Raw genomic sequence first — 26,104 nt, forward strand, 5'->3', positions numbered from 1 at the left:
CCCTTATTTTATGAATGAGGAAACTGAGGCCTTATTCTTGATTCTCTTAGGAGGGACACGAACAGCTTTAAAATCTACAGGTGGATTGGAACTGCTGTCCCAGGGTTTCTCATTAGACAGTTTGATCATGCCTCTGAGATTTCTCTTTGTCCCATCCTGTGGTCGATTGTATTGTTAAACTTCCCTAATACTCAACTAGCGGCTAGAGAAAACTACATCTGTATGTATATACTGCTACTAGGGGTAAATGGCCGTGAGTGCTCACAGCAGCCAGGGCTCTGTCCTTGGCCATGTCCTGCCCCCCCCCCTTTTTTTTTCAATGACTTGGATGGAGATTTAGAAGATAAGCTTATCAAATTTCTGTGTGACACGGTGTCTAGCATGATGACTGAGCCAGGAGACGTGAATATCTCAGGGAGCCAGCAGGATGGGCGAAGTGGAGAGGCCTGCCTTTCTTCTTGGAAGCAAGGTCCCCAGAGTGACCTCATGGAACGTGGTCATCTGGCCATTTCCTACCTTTCTCGTCTTTTTACACCTTCCTCTTCATGCTCCCTCTGCTAGTTCCAGTTCCAGTTGTGCTGGTTATTACATGTCCGTACACACAACAACTGTGTGACTTTGAGCCAAGTCACTTGACTTCTTTCGTTCTCATTTTCCTCACCTGTAAAATGAGGGAGTTGAAGGGACTTGGTGATCACTAAGGTTCCTTCCAGCTCTAAATCTGTGATCCTCCTATAGTAATGTCCTCATTAATAGAGGAAGAAACTAAGACTCAAGAGAGGCTAGTGACTTCCCCGTGGTCACAGAGCTGAGTTGAGATTGGAAGCCAGGCCTTCCTGACTCCACTGTGCTATTCTGCTCCTCCTTATTCTTTTATCTTTTTTTGTTTTGTTTTTTGTTTTTTGTTTTTTTTTTTTGTGGGCAGCGGGGTTAAGTGACTTGCCCAGGGTCACGCAGCTAGTAAGTGTCAAGTGTCTGAGGCAGAATTTGAACTCGGGTCCTCCTGACTCCAGGGCCGGTTGCTCCGTCCATTGCGCCTCCTAGCTGCCCCTGCTCCTCTCTTATTCTTGAAGAAGAACATTGTCCAGCTGAAAAAAAGCACACTAAGTGGGAGCTGGGATGTGAACAGGGAATGTGCTTGGCCTCTACTTGAGAGGACTTTGGAATATTTTCTGGTTGTTTTCAGTTATTTGAAAAACTATCCCATGAGAGGCAATGTCGAATAGTGGGGAGGTGGAAGGGGGAAGGGGAACATACAGTTATAAAGCACCTACCATATGTCAAGCACTGTGCTGAGTGCTTTTCAGATATTACCTCATTTGATCCTCACAGTAACCCTGGGAGGTAGGTGCTGTTATGATCCCCATTTTGAGGAAACTGAGCCAGTGGCAAAATGACTTGCCTAGGGTCACACTGCTAGTAAGTGTCTGAGATCAAAGTTGAACTCAGGTCTTCCTGACTCCAGGCCCAGTGTTCTATCCACTGCAACACCCATTTGCCAAGACCTGGATTCTGGTCTGGCCCCTGACACATACTAGCTGTGTGATCCCAGACAGGTCATTTAACCCCCCAGTGCTCTGGATACCTCCTTAAGTTGAAAAGAAGGCTTCAACTTGCATTGGTACAGGGAATTTCCTTAACCAAGAGTTCACTCTGTTAATGAAATGGCAGATCCATTCCCTATCCCAATCCTGTTATGTGAAAGAGGGGGCTGAATTATTTTTTGTGGGGAAGTGGTTCTTTAACGAGGGTAATATCTGAAGTCCCCTCCAACTCTGAGATGTTATTCTATGTTTTGCTTTGCTAAGGTGGGCAGAACTAGAAATAACAAATGGGCATCACAAGAAAGTCAATTTTGTCTTGAACTTTATACCAGTTAGAGCTTTTTCTCAGTAAAATAGGCTACCTTGTAAGCTTTTTATGGGAGACACTCAGGCATTGACTGTGTGACATGTAACATTCCTTCCAGGTCTAAATCTGTGATCTTGGTCCAGGCATTATTCTTCTCCTCCTCTTATGCCTCTTAGCAAAGGGATTTCTGCTTTGAGTAGGAAAATGGTTATTTCAGGACCAACCAATTGGAAGTTCGCAGTCAATGAGTTGAAATCGAGGCTTGGCATTAAGCCTAAGCACACAGAGTCACAAAAACACGATTTTTCAGAGCCAGCAAACTCTGTAGAAGCCGGGACCTCATAGAGTAGAGCACACTAGTGTTTGAAGCCCATGGGAATGGCCATTGGCTGTGTCAGGTGACTGCTGAGTCAGGGCCCATGTTTCACTTTCACGGCTGCTTTGGACTGTTCTGCAGGAAGAATTAAAGGGGGAGAGCAGGCAAGGGCTGATGAAGGCTGTCTCCTGGCTGCATCTGCCATGCCTTGTGGGCGTTGGACAAGGGCTTATCCTTGCTCTTCTTCTCCCTGTAGTCTTGACTTTCTTTTGTGATCCAGACTTGCATCTCCATCGGCCTCTGTGGGGTCACTCTCTGGCTGGCACAACTAAAGTAGGGTCTGTCTTCCCCCTAAATTAGTCCTCCTTAAGTATCCTTGGTGCTAACACTACACCCATTTCAGGAACTTGAAATCTTTCTCCTCTCTTACTTTTTTGTATCCAGTCAGTTATGTACTGCTTCTTCTTTCTCTATGGCTTTGCTTTCTTTGATTTCCACTGCAGTCATGGTCCAGGCCCTCGTCACCACCACTCTTCTGGACCCTTGTGGCAGCCTCCTGTCTTTGGGCTCTGCTTTCTTCCTATCTGCTCTGTGTCTTGCGCTCCTCCACCTCCTTGTGTTGAATGCTTAAGTATGGTGGGGTTTTTTTGGTTATGCAGTGGGGTTAAGTGACTTGTCCAGGGTCACACAGCTAGTAAGTGTTATGTGTCTGAGGTTGGATTTGAACTCAGGTGGACCTGAATCCAGGCCGGTGCTCTATCCACTGCACCACTTAGCTGCCCCTTGAATGCTTAAGTATGGAACACCTTCCCCATGTCACTCACTTGAGCTTAACTCAAGTGCTGACTCTTCCTGTCTTTGGGAACCTTCTCTGATTGGGTCACACTTTGACCTCTCCATTGTCTTTCCCTTGTGTGCTCTTGGGTGTTCTGTTTTGATACCTCTTTTTTTGTTTTGTTTTGTTTTTTGTTTTAGACAAGTAGGGTTAAGTGACTTGCCCAGGGTCACAGAGCTAATAACTGTCAAGTATTTGGTCTGAGGCTGGATTTGAACTCAGGTCCTCCTGACTTCAGGGCCTAGCTGCCCCTGTTTTGGTACCTCGTGTACTAGTCTTGTACTCGTTACGTCATGGAATGGTTCTTATTGTTAGACTGTGAGCTCTTATTAAGGCAAGGACTACCTGAGCTTTGCTCTTCCAGGGCTTAGCACAGTGTTTGGCACATAATAGGCACCAGTTAAAGAGTAAATAAATGTTTGTTGCATCTTCATTCAGTTTTTCAATGAATGAAATTAGTTCACACAGGTGACAATTCATTGATTGGTTTTATCAGGTAAAGAAAAGTACACATTCAGACTTAGTGGTATGAAAGCAGGGAACTTAAGAAACAGTGAAAGATACTTAATTAGTTGAAATATTATTACCAATTTGGAATTTAAAGCTATTTACATTTTGGAAATGTTATAGGAAAAAGTCATAGTGGTGTTTCTGTGGGGAAAAGATGCCAAGGAAAATAAAAAACTTGGACCCTCATAATTTCATCTGCCTCATTCGTCCTCCCTTCCTCCCTGTCCGAATGGCCTGGCATGCATTCACACATCAAACAGCCGCAGCATCTCAAATTGGAAAGGGCTTCTGCAGCTCTCCTGTCAGCCTAACCCTTCTGTGTGCAATGCAAGGGCACTTGCAAGAGGAATACGTCTCTCCTTTTCAAAGTGCTCACTGCCAGCAGCTGTCTGTTTTTGGCCAGGAAAAGGTAGTGCTTAGGGCTACTTTTTACTGCCCTTAGCCCCCTGACCATCTAGAGATAAGGGACCGTGGTGACTTGGTGAATCTCCTACCTACCAAGTGCAAAGTACTCCTCTAAGTGCTAGGGGAGATGAGAGGTGGGTAAGAGGCTATTGGGTACAAAAAAGTTAGATTATTGCCCATTGTAAGGCAACATATTCCCTTACGTTTACACGCCACAGTTTTTTTCACTTATTGCATCATTAATGGATGCCCGATTCTACATTAGTATAATTTCAAATTGTTTTCCAGAGTCGTTGCACCAGTTCACAGTTCTGGAAACAGTGCACTTGTGTTTCTTTTTTCTTTAGCTTCCAAAATTTACAAAATTTGCTAATTGCATGGGGGTGAGGTGAAAACTTAGATTGTTTTACTTTGTATTTCTGTTATTGGTTATTTGAAGTATTTTTTTTTCATGTTTGTTGACAGCCTATTTTACTTTGAAGTTTTCCCATAATCTGGTCTCTTCCTACTTATTCCCTCCCATGTATCTTCCACACATGGAGGATAGTTACTCATGTTCATTTTCTTCTTGGTGGCTTTGCTTGTGTTGTTCCCTTTCACCAGATTATCCAAATCTGCTAAAACCCAGCACACATCTTCCTAGAAACCTTCCCTATCTACTCTTCCCCTCTCTCCTTTTATCTCCACTCCTATGTTGTCTTTAGACTGTGCCACATAACATGGCACCTGGAGGCAAGCCTACTCTTTGGGAGCTCTTGGAAACTGAATAGTGACCATCAGAGAAGTGACTATTTTCTACAGTTTGACTGGAGGCCAAAGCCTGCAGTTACCCTCTTTACCACTAGATGGCCATTTTGTTTTGGGAAGGGAGAAATGACAGGTGTGGATTCTGCTGTTGCTATTTTTAGGGTTGGAAGGAGCCTGAGATGATCTAAGGCAGCTAGACTTGAAGTGAAGAGACGTATGTTCATACTCCGTCCTCGCCACTTGGTGTGATGATGAGCAAATCACTTAACCTTTATGAGCCTGTTTCTTCATTTGTAAGAGGAGATGATACTTATATTGTCTATTAGAGGTGTTCTGGGAAAAGAATTTTGTATTTTTTGGGGGGGAGGGGTGAGGCAATCGGGGTCAAGTGACTGGCCCAGGGTCACACAGCTAGTAAGTGTTAACGTGTCTGAAGATGGATGTGAACTTGGGTCCGCCTGACTCCAAGGCTCATGCTCTATCCACTGCGCCACCTAGCTGCCCTGAAAAGAATTTTGTAAACCTTAAAGTACTTTAGAAGTGAGAGATTTTCATCCAGTTCAACCCTCTCATTTTACAGATTAGGAAAACTATGTCCTGCAGTGGTTAAGTGACTTATTCAAGATTGCATGGCTATTTTTTGGCATGTTCATCGAAAGGAGCTGCTGAATGGTCTGAGGATTGTTTTAGCTTTGACATTCCTTCTTAACTCTAAGGTGTAGGGAAGGAAAGATATTTTCAAGGGCTTCTTCCTCATTTACCACTTCAGTGTAATAAGGAGAGAAAATCTTTAACTGGGGAAAACATCAGGAAGGAGGGACCGAGAAAAGAGATGAAGCAGCAGGATAACGAGTGGAAAGAGCACCAGACTTAGATACTAGAAGACCTTGGTTGGCATTGTGTGACTAGAGTAAATTGGGCAACAAGTCAGCTTCTCTGTGCCTCATGAATAGGTCGGCTTTAGGATCCCTTCCAGCTAAGGCACTGAAGGAATAGGAGTGGGTTTTTAGGTAGTGTTTGAATAGACTGGCAAAATGCCAAACTTTAGTCTTACTGTAATATCATGTTTTGCATTGTGCTAAATATTTATATTATCTTTGTCTTGCCAACCAGAAGTTACACTTTTTGAGGGTAGGATTCCTGATTTATTTTTCTTCAGTATTCCCACAGTATCTAACACATCGTTTAGCACATAGGTATTTAGTAAAGACTTTATTGCTAATTGATTGAAGTTATTTGTGGCAACTTTGTCCTAAGAAGCTAAAGGTACTTTATTGTCAGTATTGCTGCAAAATTCCTGGGAAGAAGGCATAGTAATCAGATTTTTATACTCTGTGTGTGTGTGTGTGTGTGTGTGTGTGTGTGTGTGTGTGTGTGTAATACAGTTTTAAACAGCATAATGCTGAGGAATTGTAGTTTTTTTTTTTTTACTCCACTGATGATTTTAAGAAGTATGAAGGTCACAAAAATTAGGTTGAATATGACCTAGACTCTTTGTCTACATAGACCATGTAGTTTGAAGTCCTTGGAATGACTTTGCCTGGTTTCTTAGGGAGCTGAGGAAATTCCAATTTTCTTTTCCCAGTGCAAAAATACTTTAGAAAAAAATGTCAAACATACTTTTTTCCATCCTTCTCCTTGATTCTTCTAGGTCTTCACATATCAACTCATATCTTCTACATAAACTTGTGAAAAAAAAACATTTTAACATAATAAGCACAGTAAATGGTATGTAGTGCTTTAAGACTGGCAAAATATCCTATGTACACTCTCATTTTCGTATCAGTGTATAATTTAGGTTAAGATCCTGAAATTTAGCACAATTAATCAGCTAATCTACATTACCCACTACAAATAACTAATCAGTAAGATTGATTCATAATGTAGAGCTCTGTAAGGTACAAGTTGATAAAGGAGGAAAATTTCAGTAGTAATGCTGTGGAAGGATACAGATGCCAGCTAATCCACAAGCATTTATTAAGCCTCTACTGTTTATGGGCCAGTGTGCCACAGGAAGCTAGGAAGATGTATTTGTAATACACAAGATGTAGAGTGTGTTCACTTTTTGGATTCATAGGATGAGTACGTAGTAATTAATCTTTCTTTTCTGTGAATGTTGCTTTCCTATGCCAATACTGACGTAGCAGAGAAATCTTTTGGATGCCGAGAGCAAACTATTAATCTTTAGCCAAATTTCAAACCAGGGCGGTGTCATAGCATGTGGAGCCAGCAGCATGATGTGGTGGAAAGAGCCCTGGACTTGGAGTCAGAAGACCTTCATTCAAATTCTGATTCTGACACATCCTGCCTGTACTGCATTGGTCGTTTCTTTCTGGGCCTCAGTTTCCTCAACTGGGAAATGAGAGAGTTGGATTAGGTGATATCTAAGATCCTTTCTGTTTCTAAATCCTCTCTCTGAGATGCTTTGTTAAGTGTCCTTACTTGGACATCATGCCCTTGTGTGCAGGATATCCTCTTCCTGTGCGTCCCCATTCTCCCCCTTTTAGCTTGTCAGGTGTTGTCTTCCCCCATTAGACAGTTTTTTATTTAGTTGAGCTTTTTGTTCTTTCTGTTTACATTTTTTGTAGTCCTTGTGTATATTGTTTTTCTGGTTCGGATTACTTCATTGTGTATCAATTCATGTAAGTCTTTCCATGGTTCTGCATTCTTAATATTTCCTCTTTCTCATGGCATAGTAGCATTTCAGTACGCTCATGTACCCCAGTTTTTTTTTTAGGCTGTTTCTCAGTTGATGGACATTTCCACTTCATTTCCATTTCTTTGCTCCCACGAAATGTACATCTTCATATAAGATGTCTTCAAAGACCTTTTAAAAAATTAAAATTTTTTTTAATCAAAGTTTCTTTTATTTAAAACAAGCTTTAAGATATCTCCTTTAGATTTGCATTGGTGCCCAAAGAAGAATCTTGTAATAATCTTTTTTGCAGTTGACTAGCTCGTCAAAGAAAAAGTATACTTTTTCATATACTATGAATTTTGAATAAGAGTGTGTTATTCTGGAAGTAGCTGAAGGTGCTTGACTTTATAACTTCATTTTAATGACAGAGATGCCAAAATAACATCTCGGTAATGCGTCTCTGTAAACCTTTTTTTTGGGGGGGGTGATTCCTTAAATTTAATGAAAAACAGACTAGAGAGGATTATAAATTTAGATTTGAAAGAGATGCTAGAGACATCTCTTCCATACTAGAGGGCCTACTATGTGCCAAGCACTGTGCTAAATTCTGGGGATCTAAAGAAAGGCAAGGGGCAGGTAGGTGGCACCGGCCCTGGAGTCAGGAGGACCTGAGTTCAAATATGGCCTCAAAAACTTGACACTTACTAGCTGTGCCTAGGCAAGTCATTTAACCCCAATTGCATCGCCAAAAAAAAAAAAAAAAAAAGGCAAAAGACAGTCTTAGCAGGGGAGACAACATGCAAAAGAGTTAGGAAGACCAGAGTTCAAATGTGGCCTCAGATACTTACTGCTGGGCAAGTTACTTAACTTCTGTTTGCCTTAAATCTTCTGGAGAAAGAAATGACAAATCGCTACGGTATCTTTGCCAAGAAAACACCATGGACAGTATGGGTGGGAAAAGTCAGACACAACTGAACCACAACAACAGCAGCAGAGGAAAGAATGTGCAAAATAATTGTATAAACAAGATATAGACTGGATAAATTGGAGATAATCTCAGATTAAAGGAGATAGGGAGAGGGAATGCGTTTTCCTTTTATGTCAGTGAAAGTGCTTTTCACATCTCACCTATACCTAATTTTAAAAAATGTTTAAATTAAAAACTTTTATATATTTCTTGTTTATTGTTTTTTTTATATCACATTACCTAATATATTCCTTTCCTCCTCCCCTCACAGATAGCCATCCCTTTTAATAAAGAATTTTTAAAGATAGAGGGAAACTATGGAGTTAAACAGATTAACCAAATCTGATATTATATGCAGTGTTCCATACCTATAGGGAAGGAACATTCATTTATTAAACATCTACTATGTGCCAGGCATTGTGCCAGTAAGCATTTTACATATATTATTTAATTTGATTCCTACTCATTTTACAGTTGGGGAAACAGGCAAACTTACCCAGGGGTCACACAGCTAGTAAGTATCTGAGACTGAATTTGAACTCAGGTCTTCCTGACTCCAGTCTAGTGCTATATCCACAATGATCTATCTTAACAGTCTCCTGCCTCTGTAAAAATTGAAAAGAGAAATATCTTTATTTCTTTTTGGGGGCCAGTCTTAGTGATAATCTCATTCAGTTAAAAATTTGTTTAAAATTGATATCTTTTGTTTTTTATATCACCTTCCTTTCCCAGTGTTTCCATTCTCTCTCCCTTTCCCAGAGATCCTTTCCCCATAACAAAGAGTAAAATGGAGGTGGAAATGAAAGGATGAGCATGGAGAAATTAAACAAAATTAACCAGTATAAGGAAAAAGCTTGACAATATTGGCTACATCTGTAGTTTTTCATACCTCTAGACTCCCACCTCTACAAAGAAATGGCAAGTGAGAGATAAGGGAGGTTTCTTCTCATCTCTCTTATTAGGAGCAAATCTTCATCATTCTCATTTTGCAGATCTCATTTTTCCTTGCTTTTTGTTTAGATTTAATTTTAGTTTTTTCAATAAATAAAAATGTTTTTTCTCCCCCATCTCCCTTCCCTCATTGGAGAGGAAAAAAAAGAAAAAAACGAAACCCTTGTAACAGATACAAATTGTCATGCAAAACAAATTCCTTCACTGGCTATTTAAAAAAAAAATACACCTCTCAACAATCTTCATTCTCAGGCCATCGCCTCTCTTTTCGAGTTGCTTGTAATTCTTACATTTTTCGAAGTCATTTGTCTTTACGGTATTATTGTTGTTGTATAAATTGTTTTCCTGGTTCTGTTCATTTCACTGTGCATCAGTACATGTGAGTCTTCTCAGTATTCTCTGAAACAATCCCTTCATCATTTAATAATGATGATGATGATAACAACAGGTAAACTTTATATAGACAAACACTGTACTAATCTTATAAACTGATCAGTACATCACAAAAGTCTGAAAACATGTACAATGTACCACACTTGGGGACCTCCCATCTTTGTTATATAGCTTAGCATAGTCCCTGGCACATAGTATGTGCCACGTAAATACTTATTCCCTTCCCTTCTTCCATAAGGGTTGATGGCATCTTCTCATGTTTCTTCTTGGGAGCCTTGCTTGTTTGTATATTTGTAAAATTGATTTTTTTTTTGGTAGATCTTTGTCTTTACATTGTTGGTCAGTGTGTGTGTGTACATATGTTTTTATCTGCTCAATATGCATCAGTTCATGTAGCTCTTTTCCATGTTTTTGTATTCATCATATTCATAGTTTTTTACAGCACAGTAATCTTGCATTACATCTATGTAATACAGTTTGTTTTGCCATTCCTCAGTTTTTGGGCAGGTGTTCATTTTTTTTATTTCAGTTCTTTGGTGTCATAAAAAATACTGCTATAAATATTTGGTGTATGTGGGTACTTTCTTCTTCATAATGACCCCCTTGGGTATTGGCCTAGTAGTTGAATCTCTTAAGTATTCCTTCCCAACTTCTCCAGCACATAGCCCTCTCTGTCATTCCCAAACTCACAGTCCATCTTGTCTTGACTGCTGGCTGCTTCCAAATGTCTTCCAAAAATCCCTCACTTGATCCATCCATCCCCACTACCTGTGCTGCCATATATCTTCTGTTTTTGACTAAACTTATTGAGATAAACTTTGTAAAACTAAGTGAAATATTAAAATTCATTGGTAAGAAAAATAAATCTAAAATTTCAATGGTAATTTTAAAAAGTAGGAACGAGGAGGGCAGTAGCACTTTTAGCCTTGAGTTATACTATAAAGCAGCGATTGAAACTGTTACTAGCTAAAAAAGGAAAAGGAGAGAAGTGGAACAGACTAGATAAGGGAGAATTAGAAAAAATTGAATTGAATAACTCATTCATAAATCTGAAGACCCAAATTATTTATTGACAAGAATTTCTTGGAAAACTGGAAAGCACTTTGGCAGAAATTAAGTCTCTTTAAGTCAATATGTTACATGCCATGAAAAGCTAGAAATAGATACTGGACTTTAATATTAAAGGTAATACCATCTTCAAAGATTCTGAAAGAACCTGATTAGAGACCTTTCAGTAGTTAAGGTTGGGGAGAAACATTCTTAGCCGAGCCAGGAATAGACTTAGTCATAAAAATAAAATATATAATTTAGATTATGTGAAGTTGAAAAACTTTTGTACAAACAAAATTAATGCAAATATGTTCATAAAAAGGAAGCTTTCAGGTGTTTAAAAAAAAACCCCTTGCCTTAAAATTTTTATGAAGGAATAAACATCCCCATTTTGAAATTTGGGAAACAGATTTAAGAAATTGATTGTTAGCTGGCCTTAGTAAATCAACAGGTCAGCTATTTTAAAAATCTGTTGATCAATCAATAAAAAATTATTAATCACCTTCACTAGTAGTGATGATACACTATAATGAATGAAAAAATCTGTACTCTAAAGGAGCTTATTACATTCTAATGGGGAGTGCTGGGCCTGGAGTCAGGAAGACCTGAGTTCAGATCCCTCCACAGGGTTTACTAACTGTGTGAGCAGGAGAGCGGGTGCTTAGTAGGCTTCCTGTAGAAGGTAGTGTTTGAATTTTTATTCAAAGAAAGGGAGAGGTAGGAGTAACTGATTTTTTAAGTTTGTATGTGTGAGTGGTTTATATGATCAGATCTGTATTTAAGGAATAGTTACTTTGGCTACTATATGAAGGATAAGACTAGAATAGTGAGAGATTTGAAAAAAAGGATATCAGTTTGGAGGCTTTTGTAATCCTCGAGACCACATATGGCCCTCTGGGTCCTCAAGTGGGACCCTTTGACTGAATCTAAACTTCACAGAACAAATTCCCTTAATAAAAGGATTTGTTCTGTAAAACTTGGACTCAGTCAGAAGGCCACAGGTTCACCACCTCTGCTGTAGACAAAGGAGGATGCATATTTAGAATTAAGATTGTGGCTATGCAAGTAGAGAGAAGGGTTTAACTATAAGAATTGTTGCGTAGGTCTAATTGCTACCTCCCTCAATGGCCCTCCCCTCTCTCAGTATCAGGCCACTGATAACTGCCTTTCATTCCTCAACACTTAACATACTTCCTTCCCCTTACACTCCCCCTAACCTAGTGATTCAGACTCCATAACTACCAGTGTACAAGTCCTCTTTACCCTTCCCAAGTGCCTTTTTCCTTGCTCCCTTCCACCTCCACTCCCTGTGGTCTGGATCTGCTTGCTACTTGTGCTCCTTCAATCTTATGACACTGAATCTTGGCTTCCTTCTCTTGGTGACAATTTTCTCTGGCTTCCTTTCAGGCCTTGGCTACCCTTTCTCTTTTACTCCCTTAATTATTGGTTGTGGTGAAGGAATCATATTCTCTGTTCTTCGTTACCACTTTGAGATATTGCCTCTACCACCATTCCTCATCAATCTCTTCTCCTTTGAGGCTCACCCTTTACAACTTTTTTACCCAGTCTGTGTCCTTGTGTCCACTTCCTTCCTCAGTGAGGTCAGTGCTTGGCTCACAGACTTTACTCCAGCTAGTAAAATATGTTAGCATACATGTTGACATTTCCTCAAATCACCTTACTTCCAGCTTTTCTGTCTAATCAGTTCCCATGACCTACTCTACCATATTATTATAGATGCATAAAAAATGGTCATTTGATTTTTTTTGATCTTTACATCATCCACAAGTCTAGTTGTTCCTTTTCAGTCTCCTTTGCTGGATTTTCATCCATGTTGCATCTGCCAACTGTGGGTGTCCCCCAGAGTTCTGTCCTGTGCCCTTTTCTCTCTTTCCTAAGTCATACTTTGCTTTTATCAGTTCCTATAGATTCAGTGGTCATTTCTATGTTAATGAAACCTGTATCTGTGTAAACCAACACTAATCTCTGTCTACCTCCAGTTTTGCATCTCCAGCTAACTACCTGTTAAGACATCTTGAATGAGGTGTCCTATAGACATCTTAGACTCAAAGTATCTAAAAGTGAACTCCCCACTCCTCCCCTCCACTCTTCCTTACTTTGCCGTTACTGAGTAGAGTACCAATATCCTTCCAGTTAGCCTGACTCAGAATTTGGGTGTCACTCTCGACTCCTCACTATACCACCTTACATATCCCATCTACTGCCAAATAATGGTTCTGCCTTGATTTGCATTGCTCTTATGTCCCTGCTCCCCTCTTTCCTTTGACAACTGTCTACTATCCTGATATTTACCTGGACTATTATAATAGCCTTCTGGTTGCTCTCTGCTTCAAATTTCTACCCACCACAATCAGTCCTCTGCTTAGCTGTCAGATCTTCATAAAGTGAAAGTGTGACATGTCTTACTTACACAGTCCCATTCAGTTAGAATCAGCTAGATGTGGCAGTGAGTAGAGCTTAGGACTTGGATTCCTGCCTCAGGTACTCACTAGTTGTGTGACCATGGGCAAGTCACTTAACCTTTGCCTTAGTTTCCTCATTTGTAAAATAGGGATACTGAGAGGGGTAATGCAGTTAATCGCATTTGCCTCCCAGGGTGGTTGTGCAGATCAAATGAGACAGTATTTGTAGAGCACTTTGCAAACCTTGAAGGGTTAGATAAATGCTTGCTATTGACCCAGTCCAGTGGCTCCCTGATGCCTTCAGGATCATGTGTAAAAAATCCTGTTTGGTCTTCAGAGCCCCTTATAACTTGGCCCTCTGCTACCTTTCTAGGTTGATCTCTTCCATGTGTCCTCCATTCTTTTAGGATCCAGTCATTCCGGTTTTCTTGGTTTTCTTTGAAGAATATGTTCTGTCTTCAGACACTGTGTGTCTTTCTTGGCTGTTCCCCGTGCGTGAAGTGCTTTCTTCCTCTTCATCTCTGGCTTCTGACTTCCCTGAGTTCCTTCAAGTCCTAGCTAAAATCCCACCTCCTATGATAAAGAAGCTTTTCCTGATCCCCTTAGTTTGAGTAGCTCCAGCTCATTCCATTTGTATCTTGTTTGCACATTGCTGTTGGTATGTTTTCCCTGTTAAGACAGTGAGATCTCCTTGAGAAGGAGGGACTGTTTTTTGTCTTTCTTTGTATTCCCAATACAGTCTATGGCACATAACAGACTCATAATAAACACTTGTTGACTTTCAGACTGTCTTCCTTATCCCTCAGCTTTCCCTTATCAAAGACAAAAAGTTTTAACTTAACTGGTATTATGTAACCTCTCTTGTAAGCATGTATTTTTCCCACTATAATTTAACTTTAATTGGATTATTAAATACTTTCTAATCTATTGCATTTTTAACACGTTAAATCTTTTCAGGGGCCGAAGCAGTGGCAAAGGACTTCCTCAGTCTACAGTAAGTAAATATGAATATTTTAATTTTGTTGTGGGAAACAAATTAAAAATTAAATTTCATTGTCTTTTAAGTTATAAACTATTAGCTTAAGGAAAAATAATCATAGCCATACCAATCTCACATTTTGCAATTCAGATAAATGTAGATCTAGTTAGTGATTATGTTTTTTAATTTATGGTGTCATTTCTCTAACATTGTCTGAGAACATAGTACTTGGATCCATAAAATAAAGAACATCTTTATCATCCTTTGTTTAAGCTAGACAAATTTAGAGTAGTAATTCAAGTGAATAGGAAAAATCAGGAATAGACATGGGGAAAAAAAATCTCAATTGAAACTGTGATGTTTTGAACTCATTCTAGTTTATAAATGTCAAGGTACTTTCTTTCTACAGTCAACGTATCTTTCCCTGTTTTTATCTTTTTTCATTGAAAAAGGCTTTCTGGTCACAGATTTTGTCAATTTTAGGGTGGGGTTAAGCCAGCTATGAAGATAGAGGGTGTCATTGGCTTCAATATAATTAAGTGAGATATCTCAAATATTAATAAATTTACCTTTGTTCTGACAAGTGCATATTGTCACTATGAGAAATATTAACATGATTTGATGGGGTAGGAGTTAATTCAAACTTTGGATTTTTTTTTGGTTCAGGAGATGGTTGCTTTGAGAGAAATGAGGATAAAGAGGGTAAAGTCAGAGTTCAAAAAGTAATTGTTCTTTTTATCCTATGCACTTTTCACGTGATTGGTATCTAACACCAAAATTCATTTGTACAAATTTACTTGTGAATATCTGAACTTCTATAATTCTTTAATAAAGCAAGAATCTTGATTTTAATTTATAATCTAAGTAAAATTTTCTGAGCTATATTGCAATTGTTAAAAGTATACAAATATATCTTTCTAATCATTCTTTTTACATTCCAGATTTCTTTTGATGGCATCTATGCGAATATGAGAATGGTTCATATACTTACATCAGTTGTTGTAAGTTTTCACAATATTTCTTAAAATTGTGTTTTTGGTGGTATAATGAAAGTACAGTGAAATTTGAAATTACAGTGTGTGTGAAAAGATACTTGAAACCATTACTTCCTCTTGGTCTTCTTTAAGGGAAAGTAACAGGGATGTTTATCAAGGCAGTTTGAAAGCAAATTAGATTAGAAGTACTATGTATATCACAGTATAAAGTATTCTGTTTCTGATGTTCTTTACAAAGGCTGGCATTTGGTATTCTTCACAGTGGTTCACACTTTCCTATCCATGATATTGCCAGATTAAAATAATTTTAAATTGGAAGTATTTGTACAAGCTACTTAAACAGAAATATGCTGCCAACTTACGTTTAGATAAATACATTCTTTATATCTGAATCATTCAGTAAGATCCACAGATGCTCTTTTTCACCTCATATATCAAAGTCTTTTATCTACTGTGATAGATTTTAGTTACCTCTTTTGAAACATGCAAACTAGATAAAAGTCATGCTTCATGATTTTATAGATTTCTTATTTGATTTTTTTGTTTGATGTTTTTAGGGATCCAAATGTGAAGTACAAGTGAAAAATGGAGGTGTATATGAAGGAGTTTTTAAAACATATAGTCCCAAGGTAATGAAAAAAAATTATTTTTCTATTTTGTTATTTTTTTCAGATACTGTAATTTCTAAACTACTGTGCATTCACAATGTTGCTGCTTAATTGACATATATAGTGAAGATTCCTGAATTTTAATATTTCATAGTTTTGACCTTTGACCTTTCTGAGGCAACTATTAGCATTGTGGATAGAGTCCTGTACTTGAAGTTAGGAAGAGCTGAGTTCCTGCCTCAGACACTTAATAGCTGTGTGACCCTGGACGTGGCACTTTTAACATCTCTGTAGATATAATAAGTAATAGGGTCTGCTTCACTATGTTGTTTGGAGGAGCAGATGAGATCACATGTAAAAGTGGTTTATGAAACCTAAAGCGTTCTACAAATTCTAGCTGATAGCTAAACCAGGGAGAGAATAATCAAAAAAATCTAAAAACTATAGACCAATATCTCATGAATATTGTAGTGAAAATATACAATAAAATACTAGCAGTGAGTCTGAACAATTAAGTGATTATTCCTTGTGATCAGGTTTGATTTTTATACCAATACTGTGGGCATTGTTCAATATTTGCAAAAGTATAAATATAATTGATTCTAATCACCCTCCCCCTCAAAAAAGTCAGAATTATATCAATAGATGTTTAATTTTTTCACCAACTTTAAAAAACCTGGTCATTATCAGAATAAATAAAACTTTCCTTAAAATGATAAATAATATCTATCAGAAACAGCTAGCATTATCTGCGTTGAAGAAGTGTTAGAATACTTCAATAAGATCAGAGGCAAAGTATTCAATATTCTAGAAAATTCTAAATAATGATAATAATGATTATAATTAATATATAATATAAATATATAATACACATATGATACATAACATATAATATAAATAATATAAATAATGATAATAATAATTGTAAATAATTAATGATAACAACATTTACATAGTGTTTATTGTTTATAAGGCCCCATGCTAAGCTCTTTATAAATATCTCATTTGATCTTCCCAACAACCCTGGGAAGTAGGTGCTGTTAGTATCCCCATTTTATAGGTGAAGAAACTGAGGCAAACAGGTGAAGTGACTTACTCAGGGCCACAGAGCTAGGAGTGTCTCGGAGGCAGAATTTAAACTCGGGTCTTCCTGATTCCAGGCCCAGTGCTTTATCTACTGCACCACCCACCTGCCTCCATAAACAAGGAAATGAAGTTGAGCTCCTCTGCATAGGTAAAGAGAAAACAAAATTACTACTATTTACAGATATAATGGTTTAACTACAAGTACTAAAGATTCAACTTAAAATTTAGCAGAAACAGTGTCTATAAAGTAATTGGCTGTAAGCTCACACATGTAAGCTTCTTTGTGTTACTAATAAAGCCTATCTTGAAGAAATAGAAAAAGGCATGCCATTCAGAGTACATAAAGAAGTGTAATGGAGCTGGGAGTCCATCTACCAAGACACCCTCAGCGCTTATATGAGGGCAACTGCAGAACATTTTTTATAGAAATAAAGGAAGGCTTGAAGAACTGGAAGGATATCAGCTGATCATTATTGAGCTGTGTCAATATGATAAAAATGGTGGTAAATATGCAAATCAACTTATAGAATTGGTGCCATACCAATCAGACTAACTTGGAATTATTTATAAATCTACAGAGAATATAACAACATTCAGAGTCAAGCTCTCAAGAGAAATAATAGTTGTTTTTTTTTTTTAAAGGAATGCAAGGGTTCTAGTAGTGCTAGTTCTCAAATTGTACTATGAAGTAGTAATCATTAAAACATTTTGGTCCTAGTAAAGTTGGTCAGATGAAGTAAATAGGACCTAGAAGCAATCCAGCTCAATAGTAGTGTGTTGGAAGGTAAAGATTCTGTTTGTTGAAGATTGCTGAGAAAACTGAAAAGTCGTCCAGCAGAAACTAAACTCCAAGTATATTCATGTCCTAAATATAGAGGGTCATATCGTTTAAAATTTTTACAAAAGAAGAAGACATATTTTCCACATTTCTTCTTAATTAAACAAGGATAAAGATAGCCATAACAGATGAAATGTATAATTTTGATTACATACAATTGAAAAGCAAAATATAAGCGATTAGATCCAGAAAGGTAACAATTTAGAGAAAATCTGGCTCCCCCATTTCTTAAAGATCTAAGTTATATAAAAAAATAATAGAAATACAAGAACCATCTCCGATAGGTTAATGGTCATGAACATGAACAACTAATTCTCAAATGAATAAATGCATGCTATCAGTGGGCAGCTAGGTGATACAGTAGATAGAGTGCTGGACCTGGAGTTGGGAAGGCTCATCTTCCTGAGTTCAAATCTGGCCTCAGACACTTAATAGCTATGTGACCCTGGGCAAGTCACTTAACTGTGTTTGCCTCAGTTTCCTCATCTGTAAAATGAGCTGGAGAAGGAAATGGCAAACCATTCCAGGATCTTTGTCAGGAAAACCCCAAATGGGCTCACAGAGTTGGATATGACTGAAAAATGACTGAACAATCAACAATTTGGTGGAATAAAGCCGAATTCACGATGGTTAATGTTGAAACGGGCAAGAAGTTTTTGTTCATAAGTATGCGCTTTACCACACAGTTGAAAAGGGAGGGAAGCACAAGACCGAACCTAATCTTAGGATTTTCTAGACAAAAAACAAGAGTCTAGGATTCTTTTACATAAATGCCAACAAAGTCACAATCCCTTATAAATCAGTATGTTACTATGTGCCAGGCACTGTGCTAAGTGCTGGGGGTACAAAGAAAGGGAAAGTCAATCTGTGTCCTTGTGGAGCTTACAATCTAACAGCATCTTCTTGGGAAGATGAGACACTTAGGAAACCCAAGAAGTTTGTCCCTGTAACTGAAACGATGTTTGTTCAGAACAAGAGGAAGGGAGAATGGACAGATTTGATTGTGTACGTCAAAAAAAAGCTGTCAGTGAGTCATGCAGTCATCCTTTCCACATTGCAACTTTCCTCATTGAGGTTTCAATATATTGCAAGTCAGCATAAGAAATTAAATGGGAGTTTTTTTGGGGGGGGGGCGTTGTGGAAGCTGCAGATGACACTTGAAGGCCAGCAGACATAAAAAGTTTAGAAACTCAACTGCATAAAATATATGTATAGAATTGTGTAATATCAACTCAAATTTTACAGTGAGGTTCTGTAAACACCCCATGGAAAAAAAGAAAAAAATTCAGACTTCTTCTCTGGTATGAAGGGAGGACCAAAAAATTTTATGCAAATTATCTAGATCACAGGGTCACTGAGGCCCTAACCCCTACAATGTGGGAGGTTTAACTGTAGTTGTCTGCTGTCGTAGATTTTCCTGTCTTCCCTTTTTTAACACGTACCATTAATTACCCTATTTAAATTGGTTTCGTCGAACGGAAGATTTTGATCATGGATTGAATGACTGTCAAAAAATTTTTTTCTGCAATCCTGACAAATGAATTATATAGATTAGTTAAGTTTAAAAGAACGTGATTATGTTTATTATGTTTTGGTCCTAAGTGCAGCCACAGGTTACCACACTTTTTTATTTTGAAAGATTTGGTTAGGCTTGGTATTCAATTTAGTTGCTTGTCCAACCTTTCTTTATTAACATTAACTAAGGTACTTTGCTCCACATCAATATCCTGGAAGATTCTGAGATCTATTTTAGCATGATTAATGATAATGGGAAAGCCTTAGTTGATAATTTTGTATGCTTTAACTTGTGGTGTGATTTGAAAAAAAAAATTCCCTTGGTGTGGGAAAATTGCAGATGATAATCTTCATGCCTCAGGTTTTTTCAAAGGCAAAAGTTGAAGCAGGTCCATTGAATTCAAGCAAAAGTATTTCCAGTGTAAGTTCCCTAATTTTATGCATGTTGAACAGTCTAATTACAATGCTTTGATTAAAATATTGCATTTCATTTTGGTTTAGTGTAACAATTTTGAGTAAAGGGTAGCCTCACATTTTATATTGTGAGTAATCTTTGAATGTCAAATGCTGAAGCGTTCTGGGTGGTGAAGGTGCACATATGAGTTCAGTTATATAGATGGCTTTCTATTGTGTTGTTAAATATCTAGTTTAAGCTAAGTTGTATCTCAGAATTTGCTTCAAAAGTCTATTTAATTTTAAATTTGCAAAAGATATGAAGATGTACCTTCAGCACAAATTCTGAACTAAAGTTATAGAACCAACCATTTGTGCTCACATATGGCCTGTATATTGTTATGATCTGTATATTGTTATGAGGGAGGTGGGGGTATTTTATCTTATGTATGTATTTAAAACCCTAAAATTCCGTATGTGGCAGGATTTTAGTTTCTGGTACTCTCCTCTGTCCTAGTCTTTGTGTTTTGAAGTATTTATGAATATTGGTAAATGAAAAATTCACTATTTAAAAAACAACAAGAATAACCTTTAAGCATAATCTCTAATGCAGTGACAGTTGTTGACTGAGTGTGAAATGTTTGCTGGCCACCTCTGTGCCTGGAATTCTCTCACTATCCCTGCCTCTTGCTTTAAGATGCAACTAAGACACTGGCTTCATTATGAAGCCTTTCCTATTCCTCCACTCCACCTCTCCTCTTCTAGTGTCCTTTCTCCCCGACTACCTTTTATTTAATTACTCAGTATATATTTGTATTTATTCGCTTAAATTTTATGCTCTACATAATTTTATATGTACTTGTCTCCATCATTAGAATGTAAGCTCATTACAAACAGGGATTATTTCATTTTTTGTACAGTTCTTGTGATCTCTAGGACCTAGCGAAATGCCTAGCAGCCAGTAGATACTTAACATGTTTATTCGTTTGATTTTCACCCATAGTTTGCAACCTCTTTAATCAAAGCAAAAATATTTGAACATTGATGACCTTATTTCTCTCTCCCAGAGAGGTAAGATTGTCATACGGGAAATAAGATTTAAGTTGTTGTCAGAAGACCTGGATTCAAGTATTTATTGACTTTTAAGGTACCTATGGGATTTGAGGCAAGTCTTACCCGGGCTTCAGTTTCTTCAACTGCAAAATGGGGAAAAGAGTTCCATGTTCAAGGTTACCTTACACAGTTTGGTTGAAGAACCAACTGGAGAGCTTTTGTGAATGTGTTTTGTAGGTGTGAGATAGGTTTTTCACTCATTATATGATTTTCTTCTGGTCTTATTGAGGTGGTAACAGGAACAAGAATGCTAATAAGGACCCCTTTTAAATATTTAAAACTATTTGATAGATTTAATTTTTTTTGGGTGAGGCAATTGGGGTTAAATGACTTGCCTAGAGTCATGCAGCTAGTGAGTGTTATGTGTCTGAGGCCAGATTTGAACTCCTGACTCCAGGGCTGGTCCTCTATCCACTGTGCCACCTACTTGCCCCCTAGATTTTTTTTTTGGAGGAGGCTTTTTTCTTTTAAATGGTAGCATGGACTGTACCTCTATTTAGGTGCTCAGCCAGTAGATCAGACCATTGACCTAGTCTAGTGAGTGTATGATTTTTCATGTATTGTTGAGACAAGTTAATTGGTCACTTGCACCTCCTCCAATCCCCCCACTACCCCACCCCCATGGCAAAGTGCTTAGTATTGTAAAATCTATCTGTAATTTGATTTTTAACAGACATATTAATACTTGCTTATTTTCAATTTCAGTGTGATTTAGTGCTTGATGCTGCTCATAAGAAAACCACGGACTCCAGCCCTGGGCCAAAGCGTGAAGATATTGTGGAGAGGATTTTGTTCAAGTGTTCAGACTTTGTCGTAGTACAGTTCAAAGACATGGATTCCAATTATGCCAGAAGAGGTAGGTTTAAGTTGGTGCAGATAGCAGCACATTACTTAGTAGGCTTATTAAGTGTGTTAAATTGTTGTATATTTATAATTTTCACTAATTTGATTTTCACCAATGTGACTTAGAAAAATGACTTTTATAAAATATTAAGGAGACAAAATGTACATTTTAATCCATCTTGATAGAAAATACATTAATTAGGATACCTGTATCTTAAGTGATTAAACTGTACTTTTTTTTTTTTCATTTTTATTGTTCTTTTGAAGTTTCTTAAAGTGTGATATCCTTTATTCTCTTCATGATTTAGAGCTTGCCATGAGTCATTTAATTTAACAATCTACTTAAAAGATTTAGAGAAATCAGTTGATGTAGGAAGGGAGATTGATAGAGAAGAGCTGTCACTTGGTGTCCTAGTCTCAGCAGGGGATAAGCAAGTTAGGTCAACAGATAACCAGGCTCCAAGTAGTCAGTAAGGAATATGCTGCCAGCCAGAAAGGGAATGTAGGCTTAAGTTCGACACCATTGTCCATTGAAAATGTGGGAATTTGTGGTTTATTATAATAAATAGAGAATGTATTCTGCCAGGCTCAGTAGCCTTAGTAATGCAGAGAAATGATTTCAAGGGCAATTATCAAGTATATGTTTTAAAGTTTTTTTTTTGTACTTGAAAAATAAATAAACTTCATTATTGTTTGCTAAAACTAGCATGTAACTTGTAGTTTGACTTGGACTTTAGTTATTTATATATGTCTTTACTTTTCCTCCATGGATTGTAAGGTTTTTGTTTTTTTTTTTTTAACTTTCACAGAGTTTTTATTTTTTCTTTAAAAATTCTACAGAATGGTGCCCCCCAAACTCACTAGAATATTTAAGCACTTGTAAAAATATTCAAACAAAATTTGGAAATTCATATTGAAGAAATGTATTGGTTACAAATTTACACAAATGTAACTATCAGTTACAAACTGATTAGTTTATGATGCCATAAATTTCTGCCAAAAAAACTCAGGAAAAAGATTTCTTTCCCTCTGATCTATCATTATCTTTGCATTCTCAAGTCTGCCAAAATTAGGAAGACAAAAATGAAACTATGTATTTTGAAATCTCTGAATTTTTTTTTAGCAGAAATATTCTGATTTTCTTTATTTTTTCTAAACTATTACCATTAAAAATGTTTTTGAGTTCCAAATTCTCTCTTTCCTGCTAACTCCTGCTGCACCTGCTGAGAAGGCAAACAATATGATAGCAGTTACACATCTAAACTCATACAAAACACATTTCCATATAACGACGTTGCAAATAAAAAAAAAAAGCAGGAAAAATAAAATGAAAAAAATGTCAATTTGTACTCAGAGTCCATCAATTCTTTTTTTTTTTCTTTTTAGGCAATTGGGGTTAAGTGACTTGCCCAGGGTCACACAGCTAGTAAGTGTCAAGTGTTTGGTCTGAGGGCAGATTTGAACTCAGGTCCTCCTGACTTTAGGGCCGGTGCTCTATCCACTGCGCCACCTAGCTGCTTCCCATCAATTCTTTAGATAGCATTTTTTGTCTTGGGTCCTTCAGAATTGTTGTGGATCATTGTATTGATCAGAGTAGTTAAGTCTTTCACATTTGATCATTGTTACAATATTGCTATTACTGTGTATAAGGATCTCCAGGTTCTACTTATTTGCTTTGTAATAGTTCACTAGTCTTCCCAGATTTTCCTGAATTGTCTCCCTAATCACTTTTTATGGCACAATACTGTTGCATCACAACCACAGACAGCTTGTTCAGCCATTCTCTAATTGGCGAGCATCCCATCAGTTTCCAATTCTTTGCCACCACAAAAATAGCTCCTGTAAATATTTTTATACATATAGGTCCTCCTTTTTCCTTGATCTCTTTGGGATACAGATCAAGTAGTAGTAGTAATATTGCTGGGTCAAAGGGTATGCACAGTTTTATAGCCCTTTGGGCGTAGTTCCAAATTGTTCTCCAGAATGATTGGACCAGTTCACTACTCCACCAGCAGTACATTAGTACCCAGTTTTTCCACATCACCTCTAGCATTTGTCATTTTCCATTTTCCATCTCTGTCATCTTAGACAATCTGATGGATATAAGCTGAGTTGTTATAATTTGCATATCTCTAATTATGAGTGATTTAGAGTATTTTTTCATGTGATTATTGATAGCTTTGATTTCTTCCCCTGAAAACTACCTGTTTGTGTCCTTTAACTATTTATCAATTTGGAAATGGCTTTTATTTTTAGAAATTTGACTCAGTCTCCTGTATATATGAGAAATGAGGCCTTTATCAGAGAAACAATGTAAAAAAAATTTTCCCCCAGTTTTCCTGCTTTCCTTCTATTTTGACTGCATTGATTTTGTTTGTGCAAAACTTTTTAATTTCACATAATCAAAATTATCGATTATGCTTCCTGTGATCCTCTCTTTTAGTTATTTATTCATAAATTCTTCCCCTGTCCATAGATCTCACAGGTAAAATTTTCCATGGTCCCCTAATTTGCTTATGATATTATCTTTTATGTCTAAATCATGTCACCATTTTGACCTTTTCTTGGTATACAATGTGAGATATTGGTCTATACCTAGTTTCTGCCAAACTGCTTTCCAATTTTCCCAGAAATTTTTGCTAAATATTAAGTTGTTGCACACAAGACTTGGATCTTTGGGTTTATCATACACTAGATTACTGTGGTCATTTGCTACTTTTTATTGTGTACTTAATCTGTACACTCTATTTCTTCCTCTCTATTTCTTAGCCAGCACCAGATTGTTTTGATGTTACTGCTTTGGAATTGTAAGACTCCTGAAGGAAGAGGTTATCTTAGGTATACCTTGCAGTGCTTAGCTCAGTAGACAATAATTATTGAATTAAAGTCATACCAATTTTTGTCTTGTTGTTCTTAATTGGGCACAAAAGAAAAATGCCCCTTTAGTTATTTTCCTCTGTAATTCAGCCTATTTATACTGTTCAGCGATTTTTTTTTTCTTTCTGGCATAAAAAATGTTTTTTTTTTAAATCTAAAATACTCATTAGGTAATACATAGTTTAAAAAAAAACAGTTTGCCTAATGAGTTTTGAATTATAATTCAGAAAGAATTACCAGAGACTGCTTACTGCATTGTTGCATATTAGACTGTTATTAATTTCTAGTAATTCGCATCCATTAAAGTTTTTCTATAATGTGTGGCACTGACCCTGGGGTATTTACTGACTTTGCCAGTGGAGCATAATCTGCCTTGTACAAGAGACCTTTCCCAGTTCTCTCTCTCTCTCTTTTTTTAGGCAGTTGGGGTTAAGTGACTTGCCCAGGGTCACACAGCTAGTAAGTGTCAGGTGTTTGGTCTGAGGCTGAATTTGAACTCCGGTCCTCCTGACTCCAAGGCTGGTGCTTTATCTGCTGCGCAACCTAGCTGCCCCTCCCAGTTCTCTTTAATGTTAGTGCCTTCTCTCTGAAATGATCTCCACTTTATCTTGAGCTTATTTTGTATGTTGTATATTTGTTGTCAGTTCCCATTAGAACGTGAGCTCCTTGAGGTTCAGGTAACAGATTATTGTGTTATAATCAGTAGCAAGCATTTATTAAGTGCATATTATGTGCTAGGTACAAGGGATGTAAAGACAAAATGAAAAGTATGATGGTTGCTTTCTTTCAAGGGAGACAGCATGTATAGTGACAGATACAAACTAAGTACTAGGCAGAGAAGGCACTAGCAACTAAGGAGGGGTCAGGAAAGGCTTTAGATAGAGAAAGGGGGATCTTAAGCAGATATTTGAAGGAAATTAGAACCAGAAGTGAATAGCAGAAAGTTCTAGAAATGGGAGACAGCTTGTGCAAAGATATATAGATCAAAGTAGATGTCATGTATGAGTAGACAGCAAGAGAAGACTGTAAGACTTAGCAAGTGAACAGTAATTATATGTGTTATATGTAACAAAGCTGGTTTGGAACCAAATGGTGATAGGCTTTAAATGCCAAACACTCTTTTTGTATTTGATCCTAGAAATAAGAGGGAACCACTAGAATTTATAGAGTAGGGAACTCAACTGGTCAGACCTGTGCTATAGAAAACCCCTTTGGCAGCTGTGTGAATGGACTGGAGAGGAGCGAGGTTGTATGGAAGGAGATCCTTTGGGAGGCTTTGTTGTGGTGAAGACAAGAGTGGATGAAGGCCTGGTGGAGAGTGATGGCTGTGGGAGCAGAGAAGAGGAGGGAAGTGAAGGTCAGATTGTGGAGATTTGACAACTGATTGCATGTGGGGATGGAGGGGAAGATGGTTCCAAAGGTCAGAACTTGGGTATATGTATGGTGCTGAACAGAAAAAGGGAACCTGTAAAAAGGAGAGTGTTTGGAGGCAAAGTTGGGAAATCATTTTGTTTGGGAAAAGTCAAGTTTAAGATGCCTGTGGGAGATCAGCTTCTAAATATGCCATGGACAGTAGTTGGTAATGGCAGGACTGGAGCTTGTCAGAAGTGACTGATAGAAGAAAAATGGAGAAATTGAACAACTTTTAAGAACTGGTGCAAGAACAAAGACTGCAGAACCAGGAAAATAGGAAGCACAGTGATTATGACTGTAGAAGAAACAGACGATCCTGAAAGGCTGGCAGACTTGGTCTAGTTGTAACCAGTCCTGA

The 26,104-nt window shown here is 37.5% G+C and overlaps 1 protein-coding gene across 6 annotated transcripts in view; it reads left to right on the top strand.

Annotated features, from left to right (window-relative positions):
* ATXN2 (ataxin 2) overlaps positions 1–26,104 on the top strand; it is a 114,188-nt gene that overhangs the window by 10,858 nt on the left and 77,226 nt on the right. For all 6 annotated transcript variants that reach the window (XM_027857375.1, XM_027857373.1, XM_027857372.1 and 3 more), the window contains exons 2-5: positions 14,044–14,080; positions 15,007–15,066; positions 15,618–15,689; positions 21,319–21,469. In XM_027857375.1, coding sequence (XP_027713176.1) covers positions 15,034–15,066; positions 15,618–15,689; positions 21,319–21,469 — 256 coding nt within the window. In that variant the 5' untranslated portion in view covers positions 14,044–14,080; positions 15,007–15,033. The remainder of the gene's footprint in view (positions 1–14,043; positions 14,081–15,006; positions 15,067–15,617; positions 15,690–21,318; positions 21,470–26,104) is intronic.

Source organism: Vombatus ursinus, unplaced genomic scaffold (genome assembly GCF_900497805.2).
Source record: "Vombatus ursinus unplaced genomic scaffold, bare-nosed wombat genome assembly UNPS02012122.1, whole genome shotgun sequence".
NCBI lineage: Eukaryota > Metazoa > Chordata > Mammalia > Diprotodontia > Vombatidae > Vombatus > Vombatus ursinus.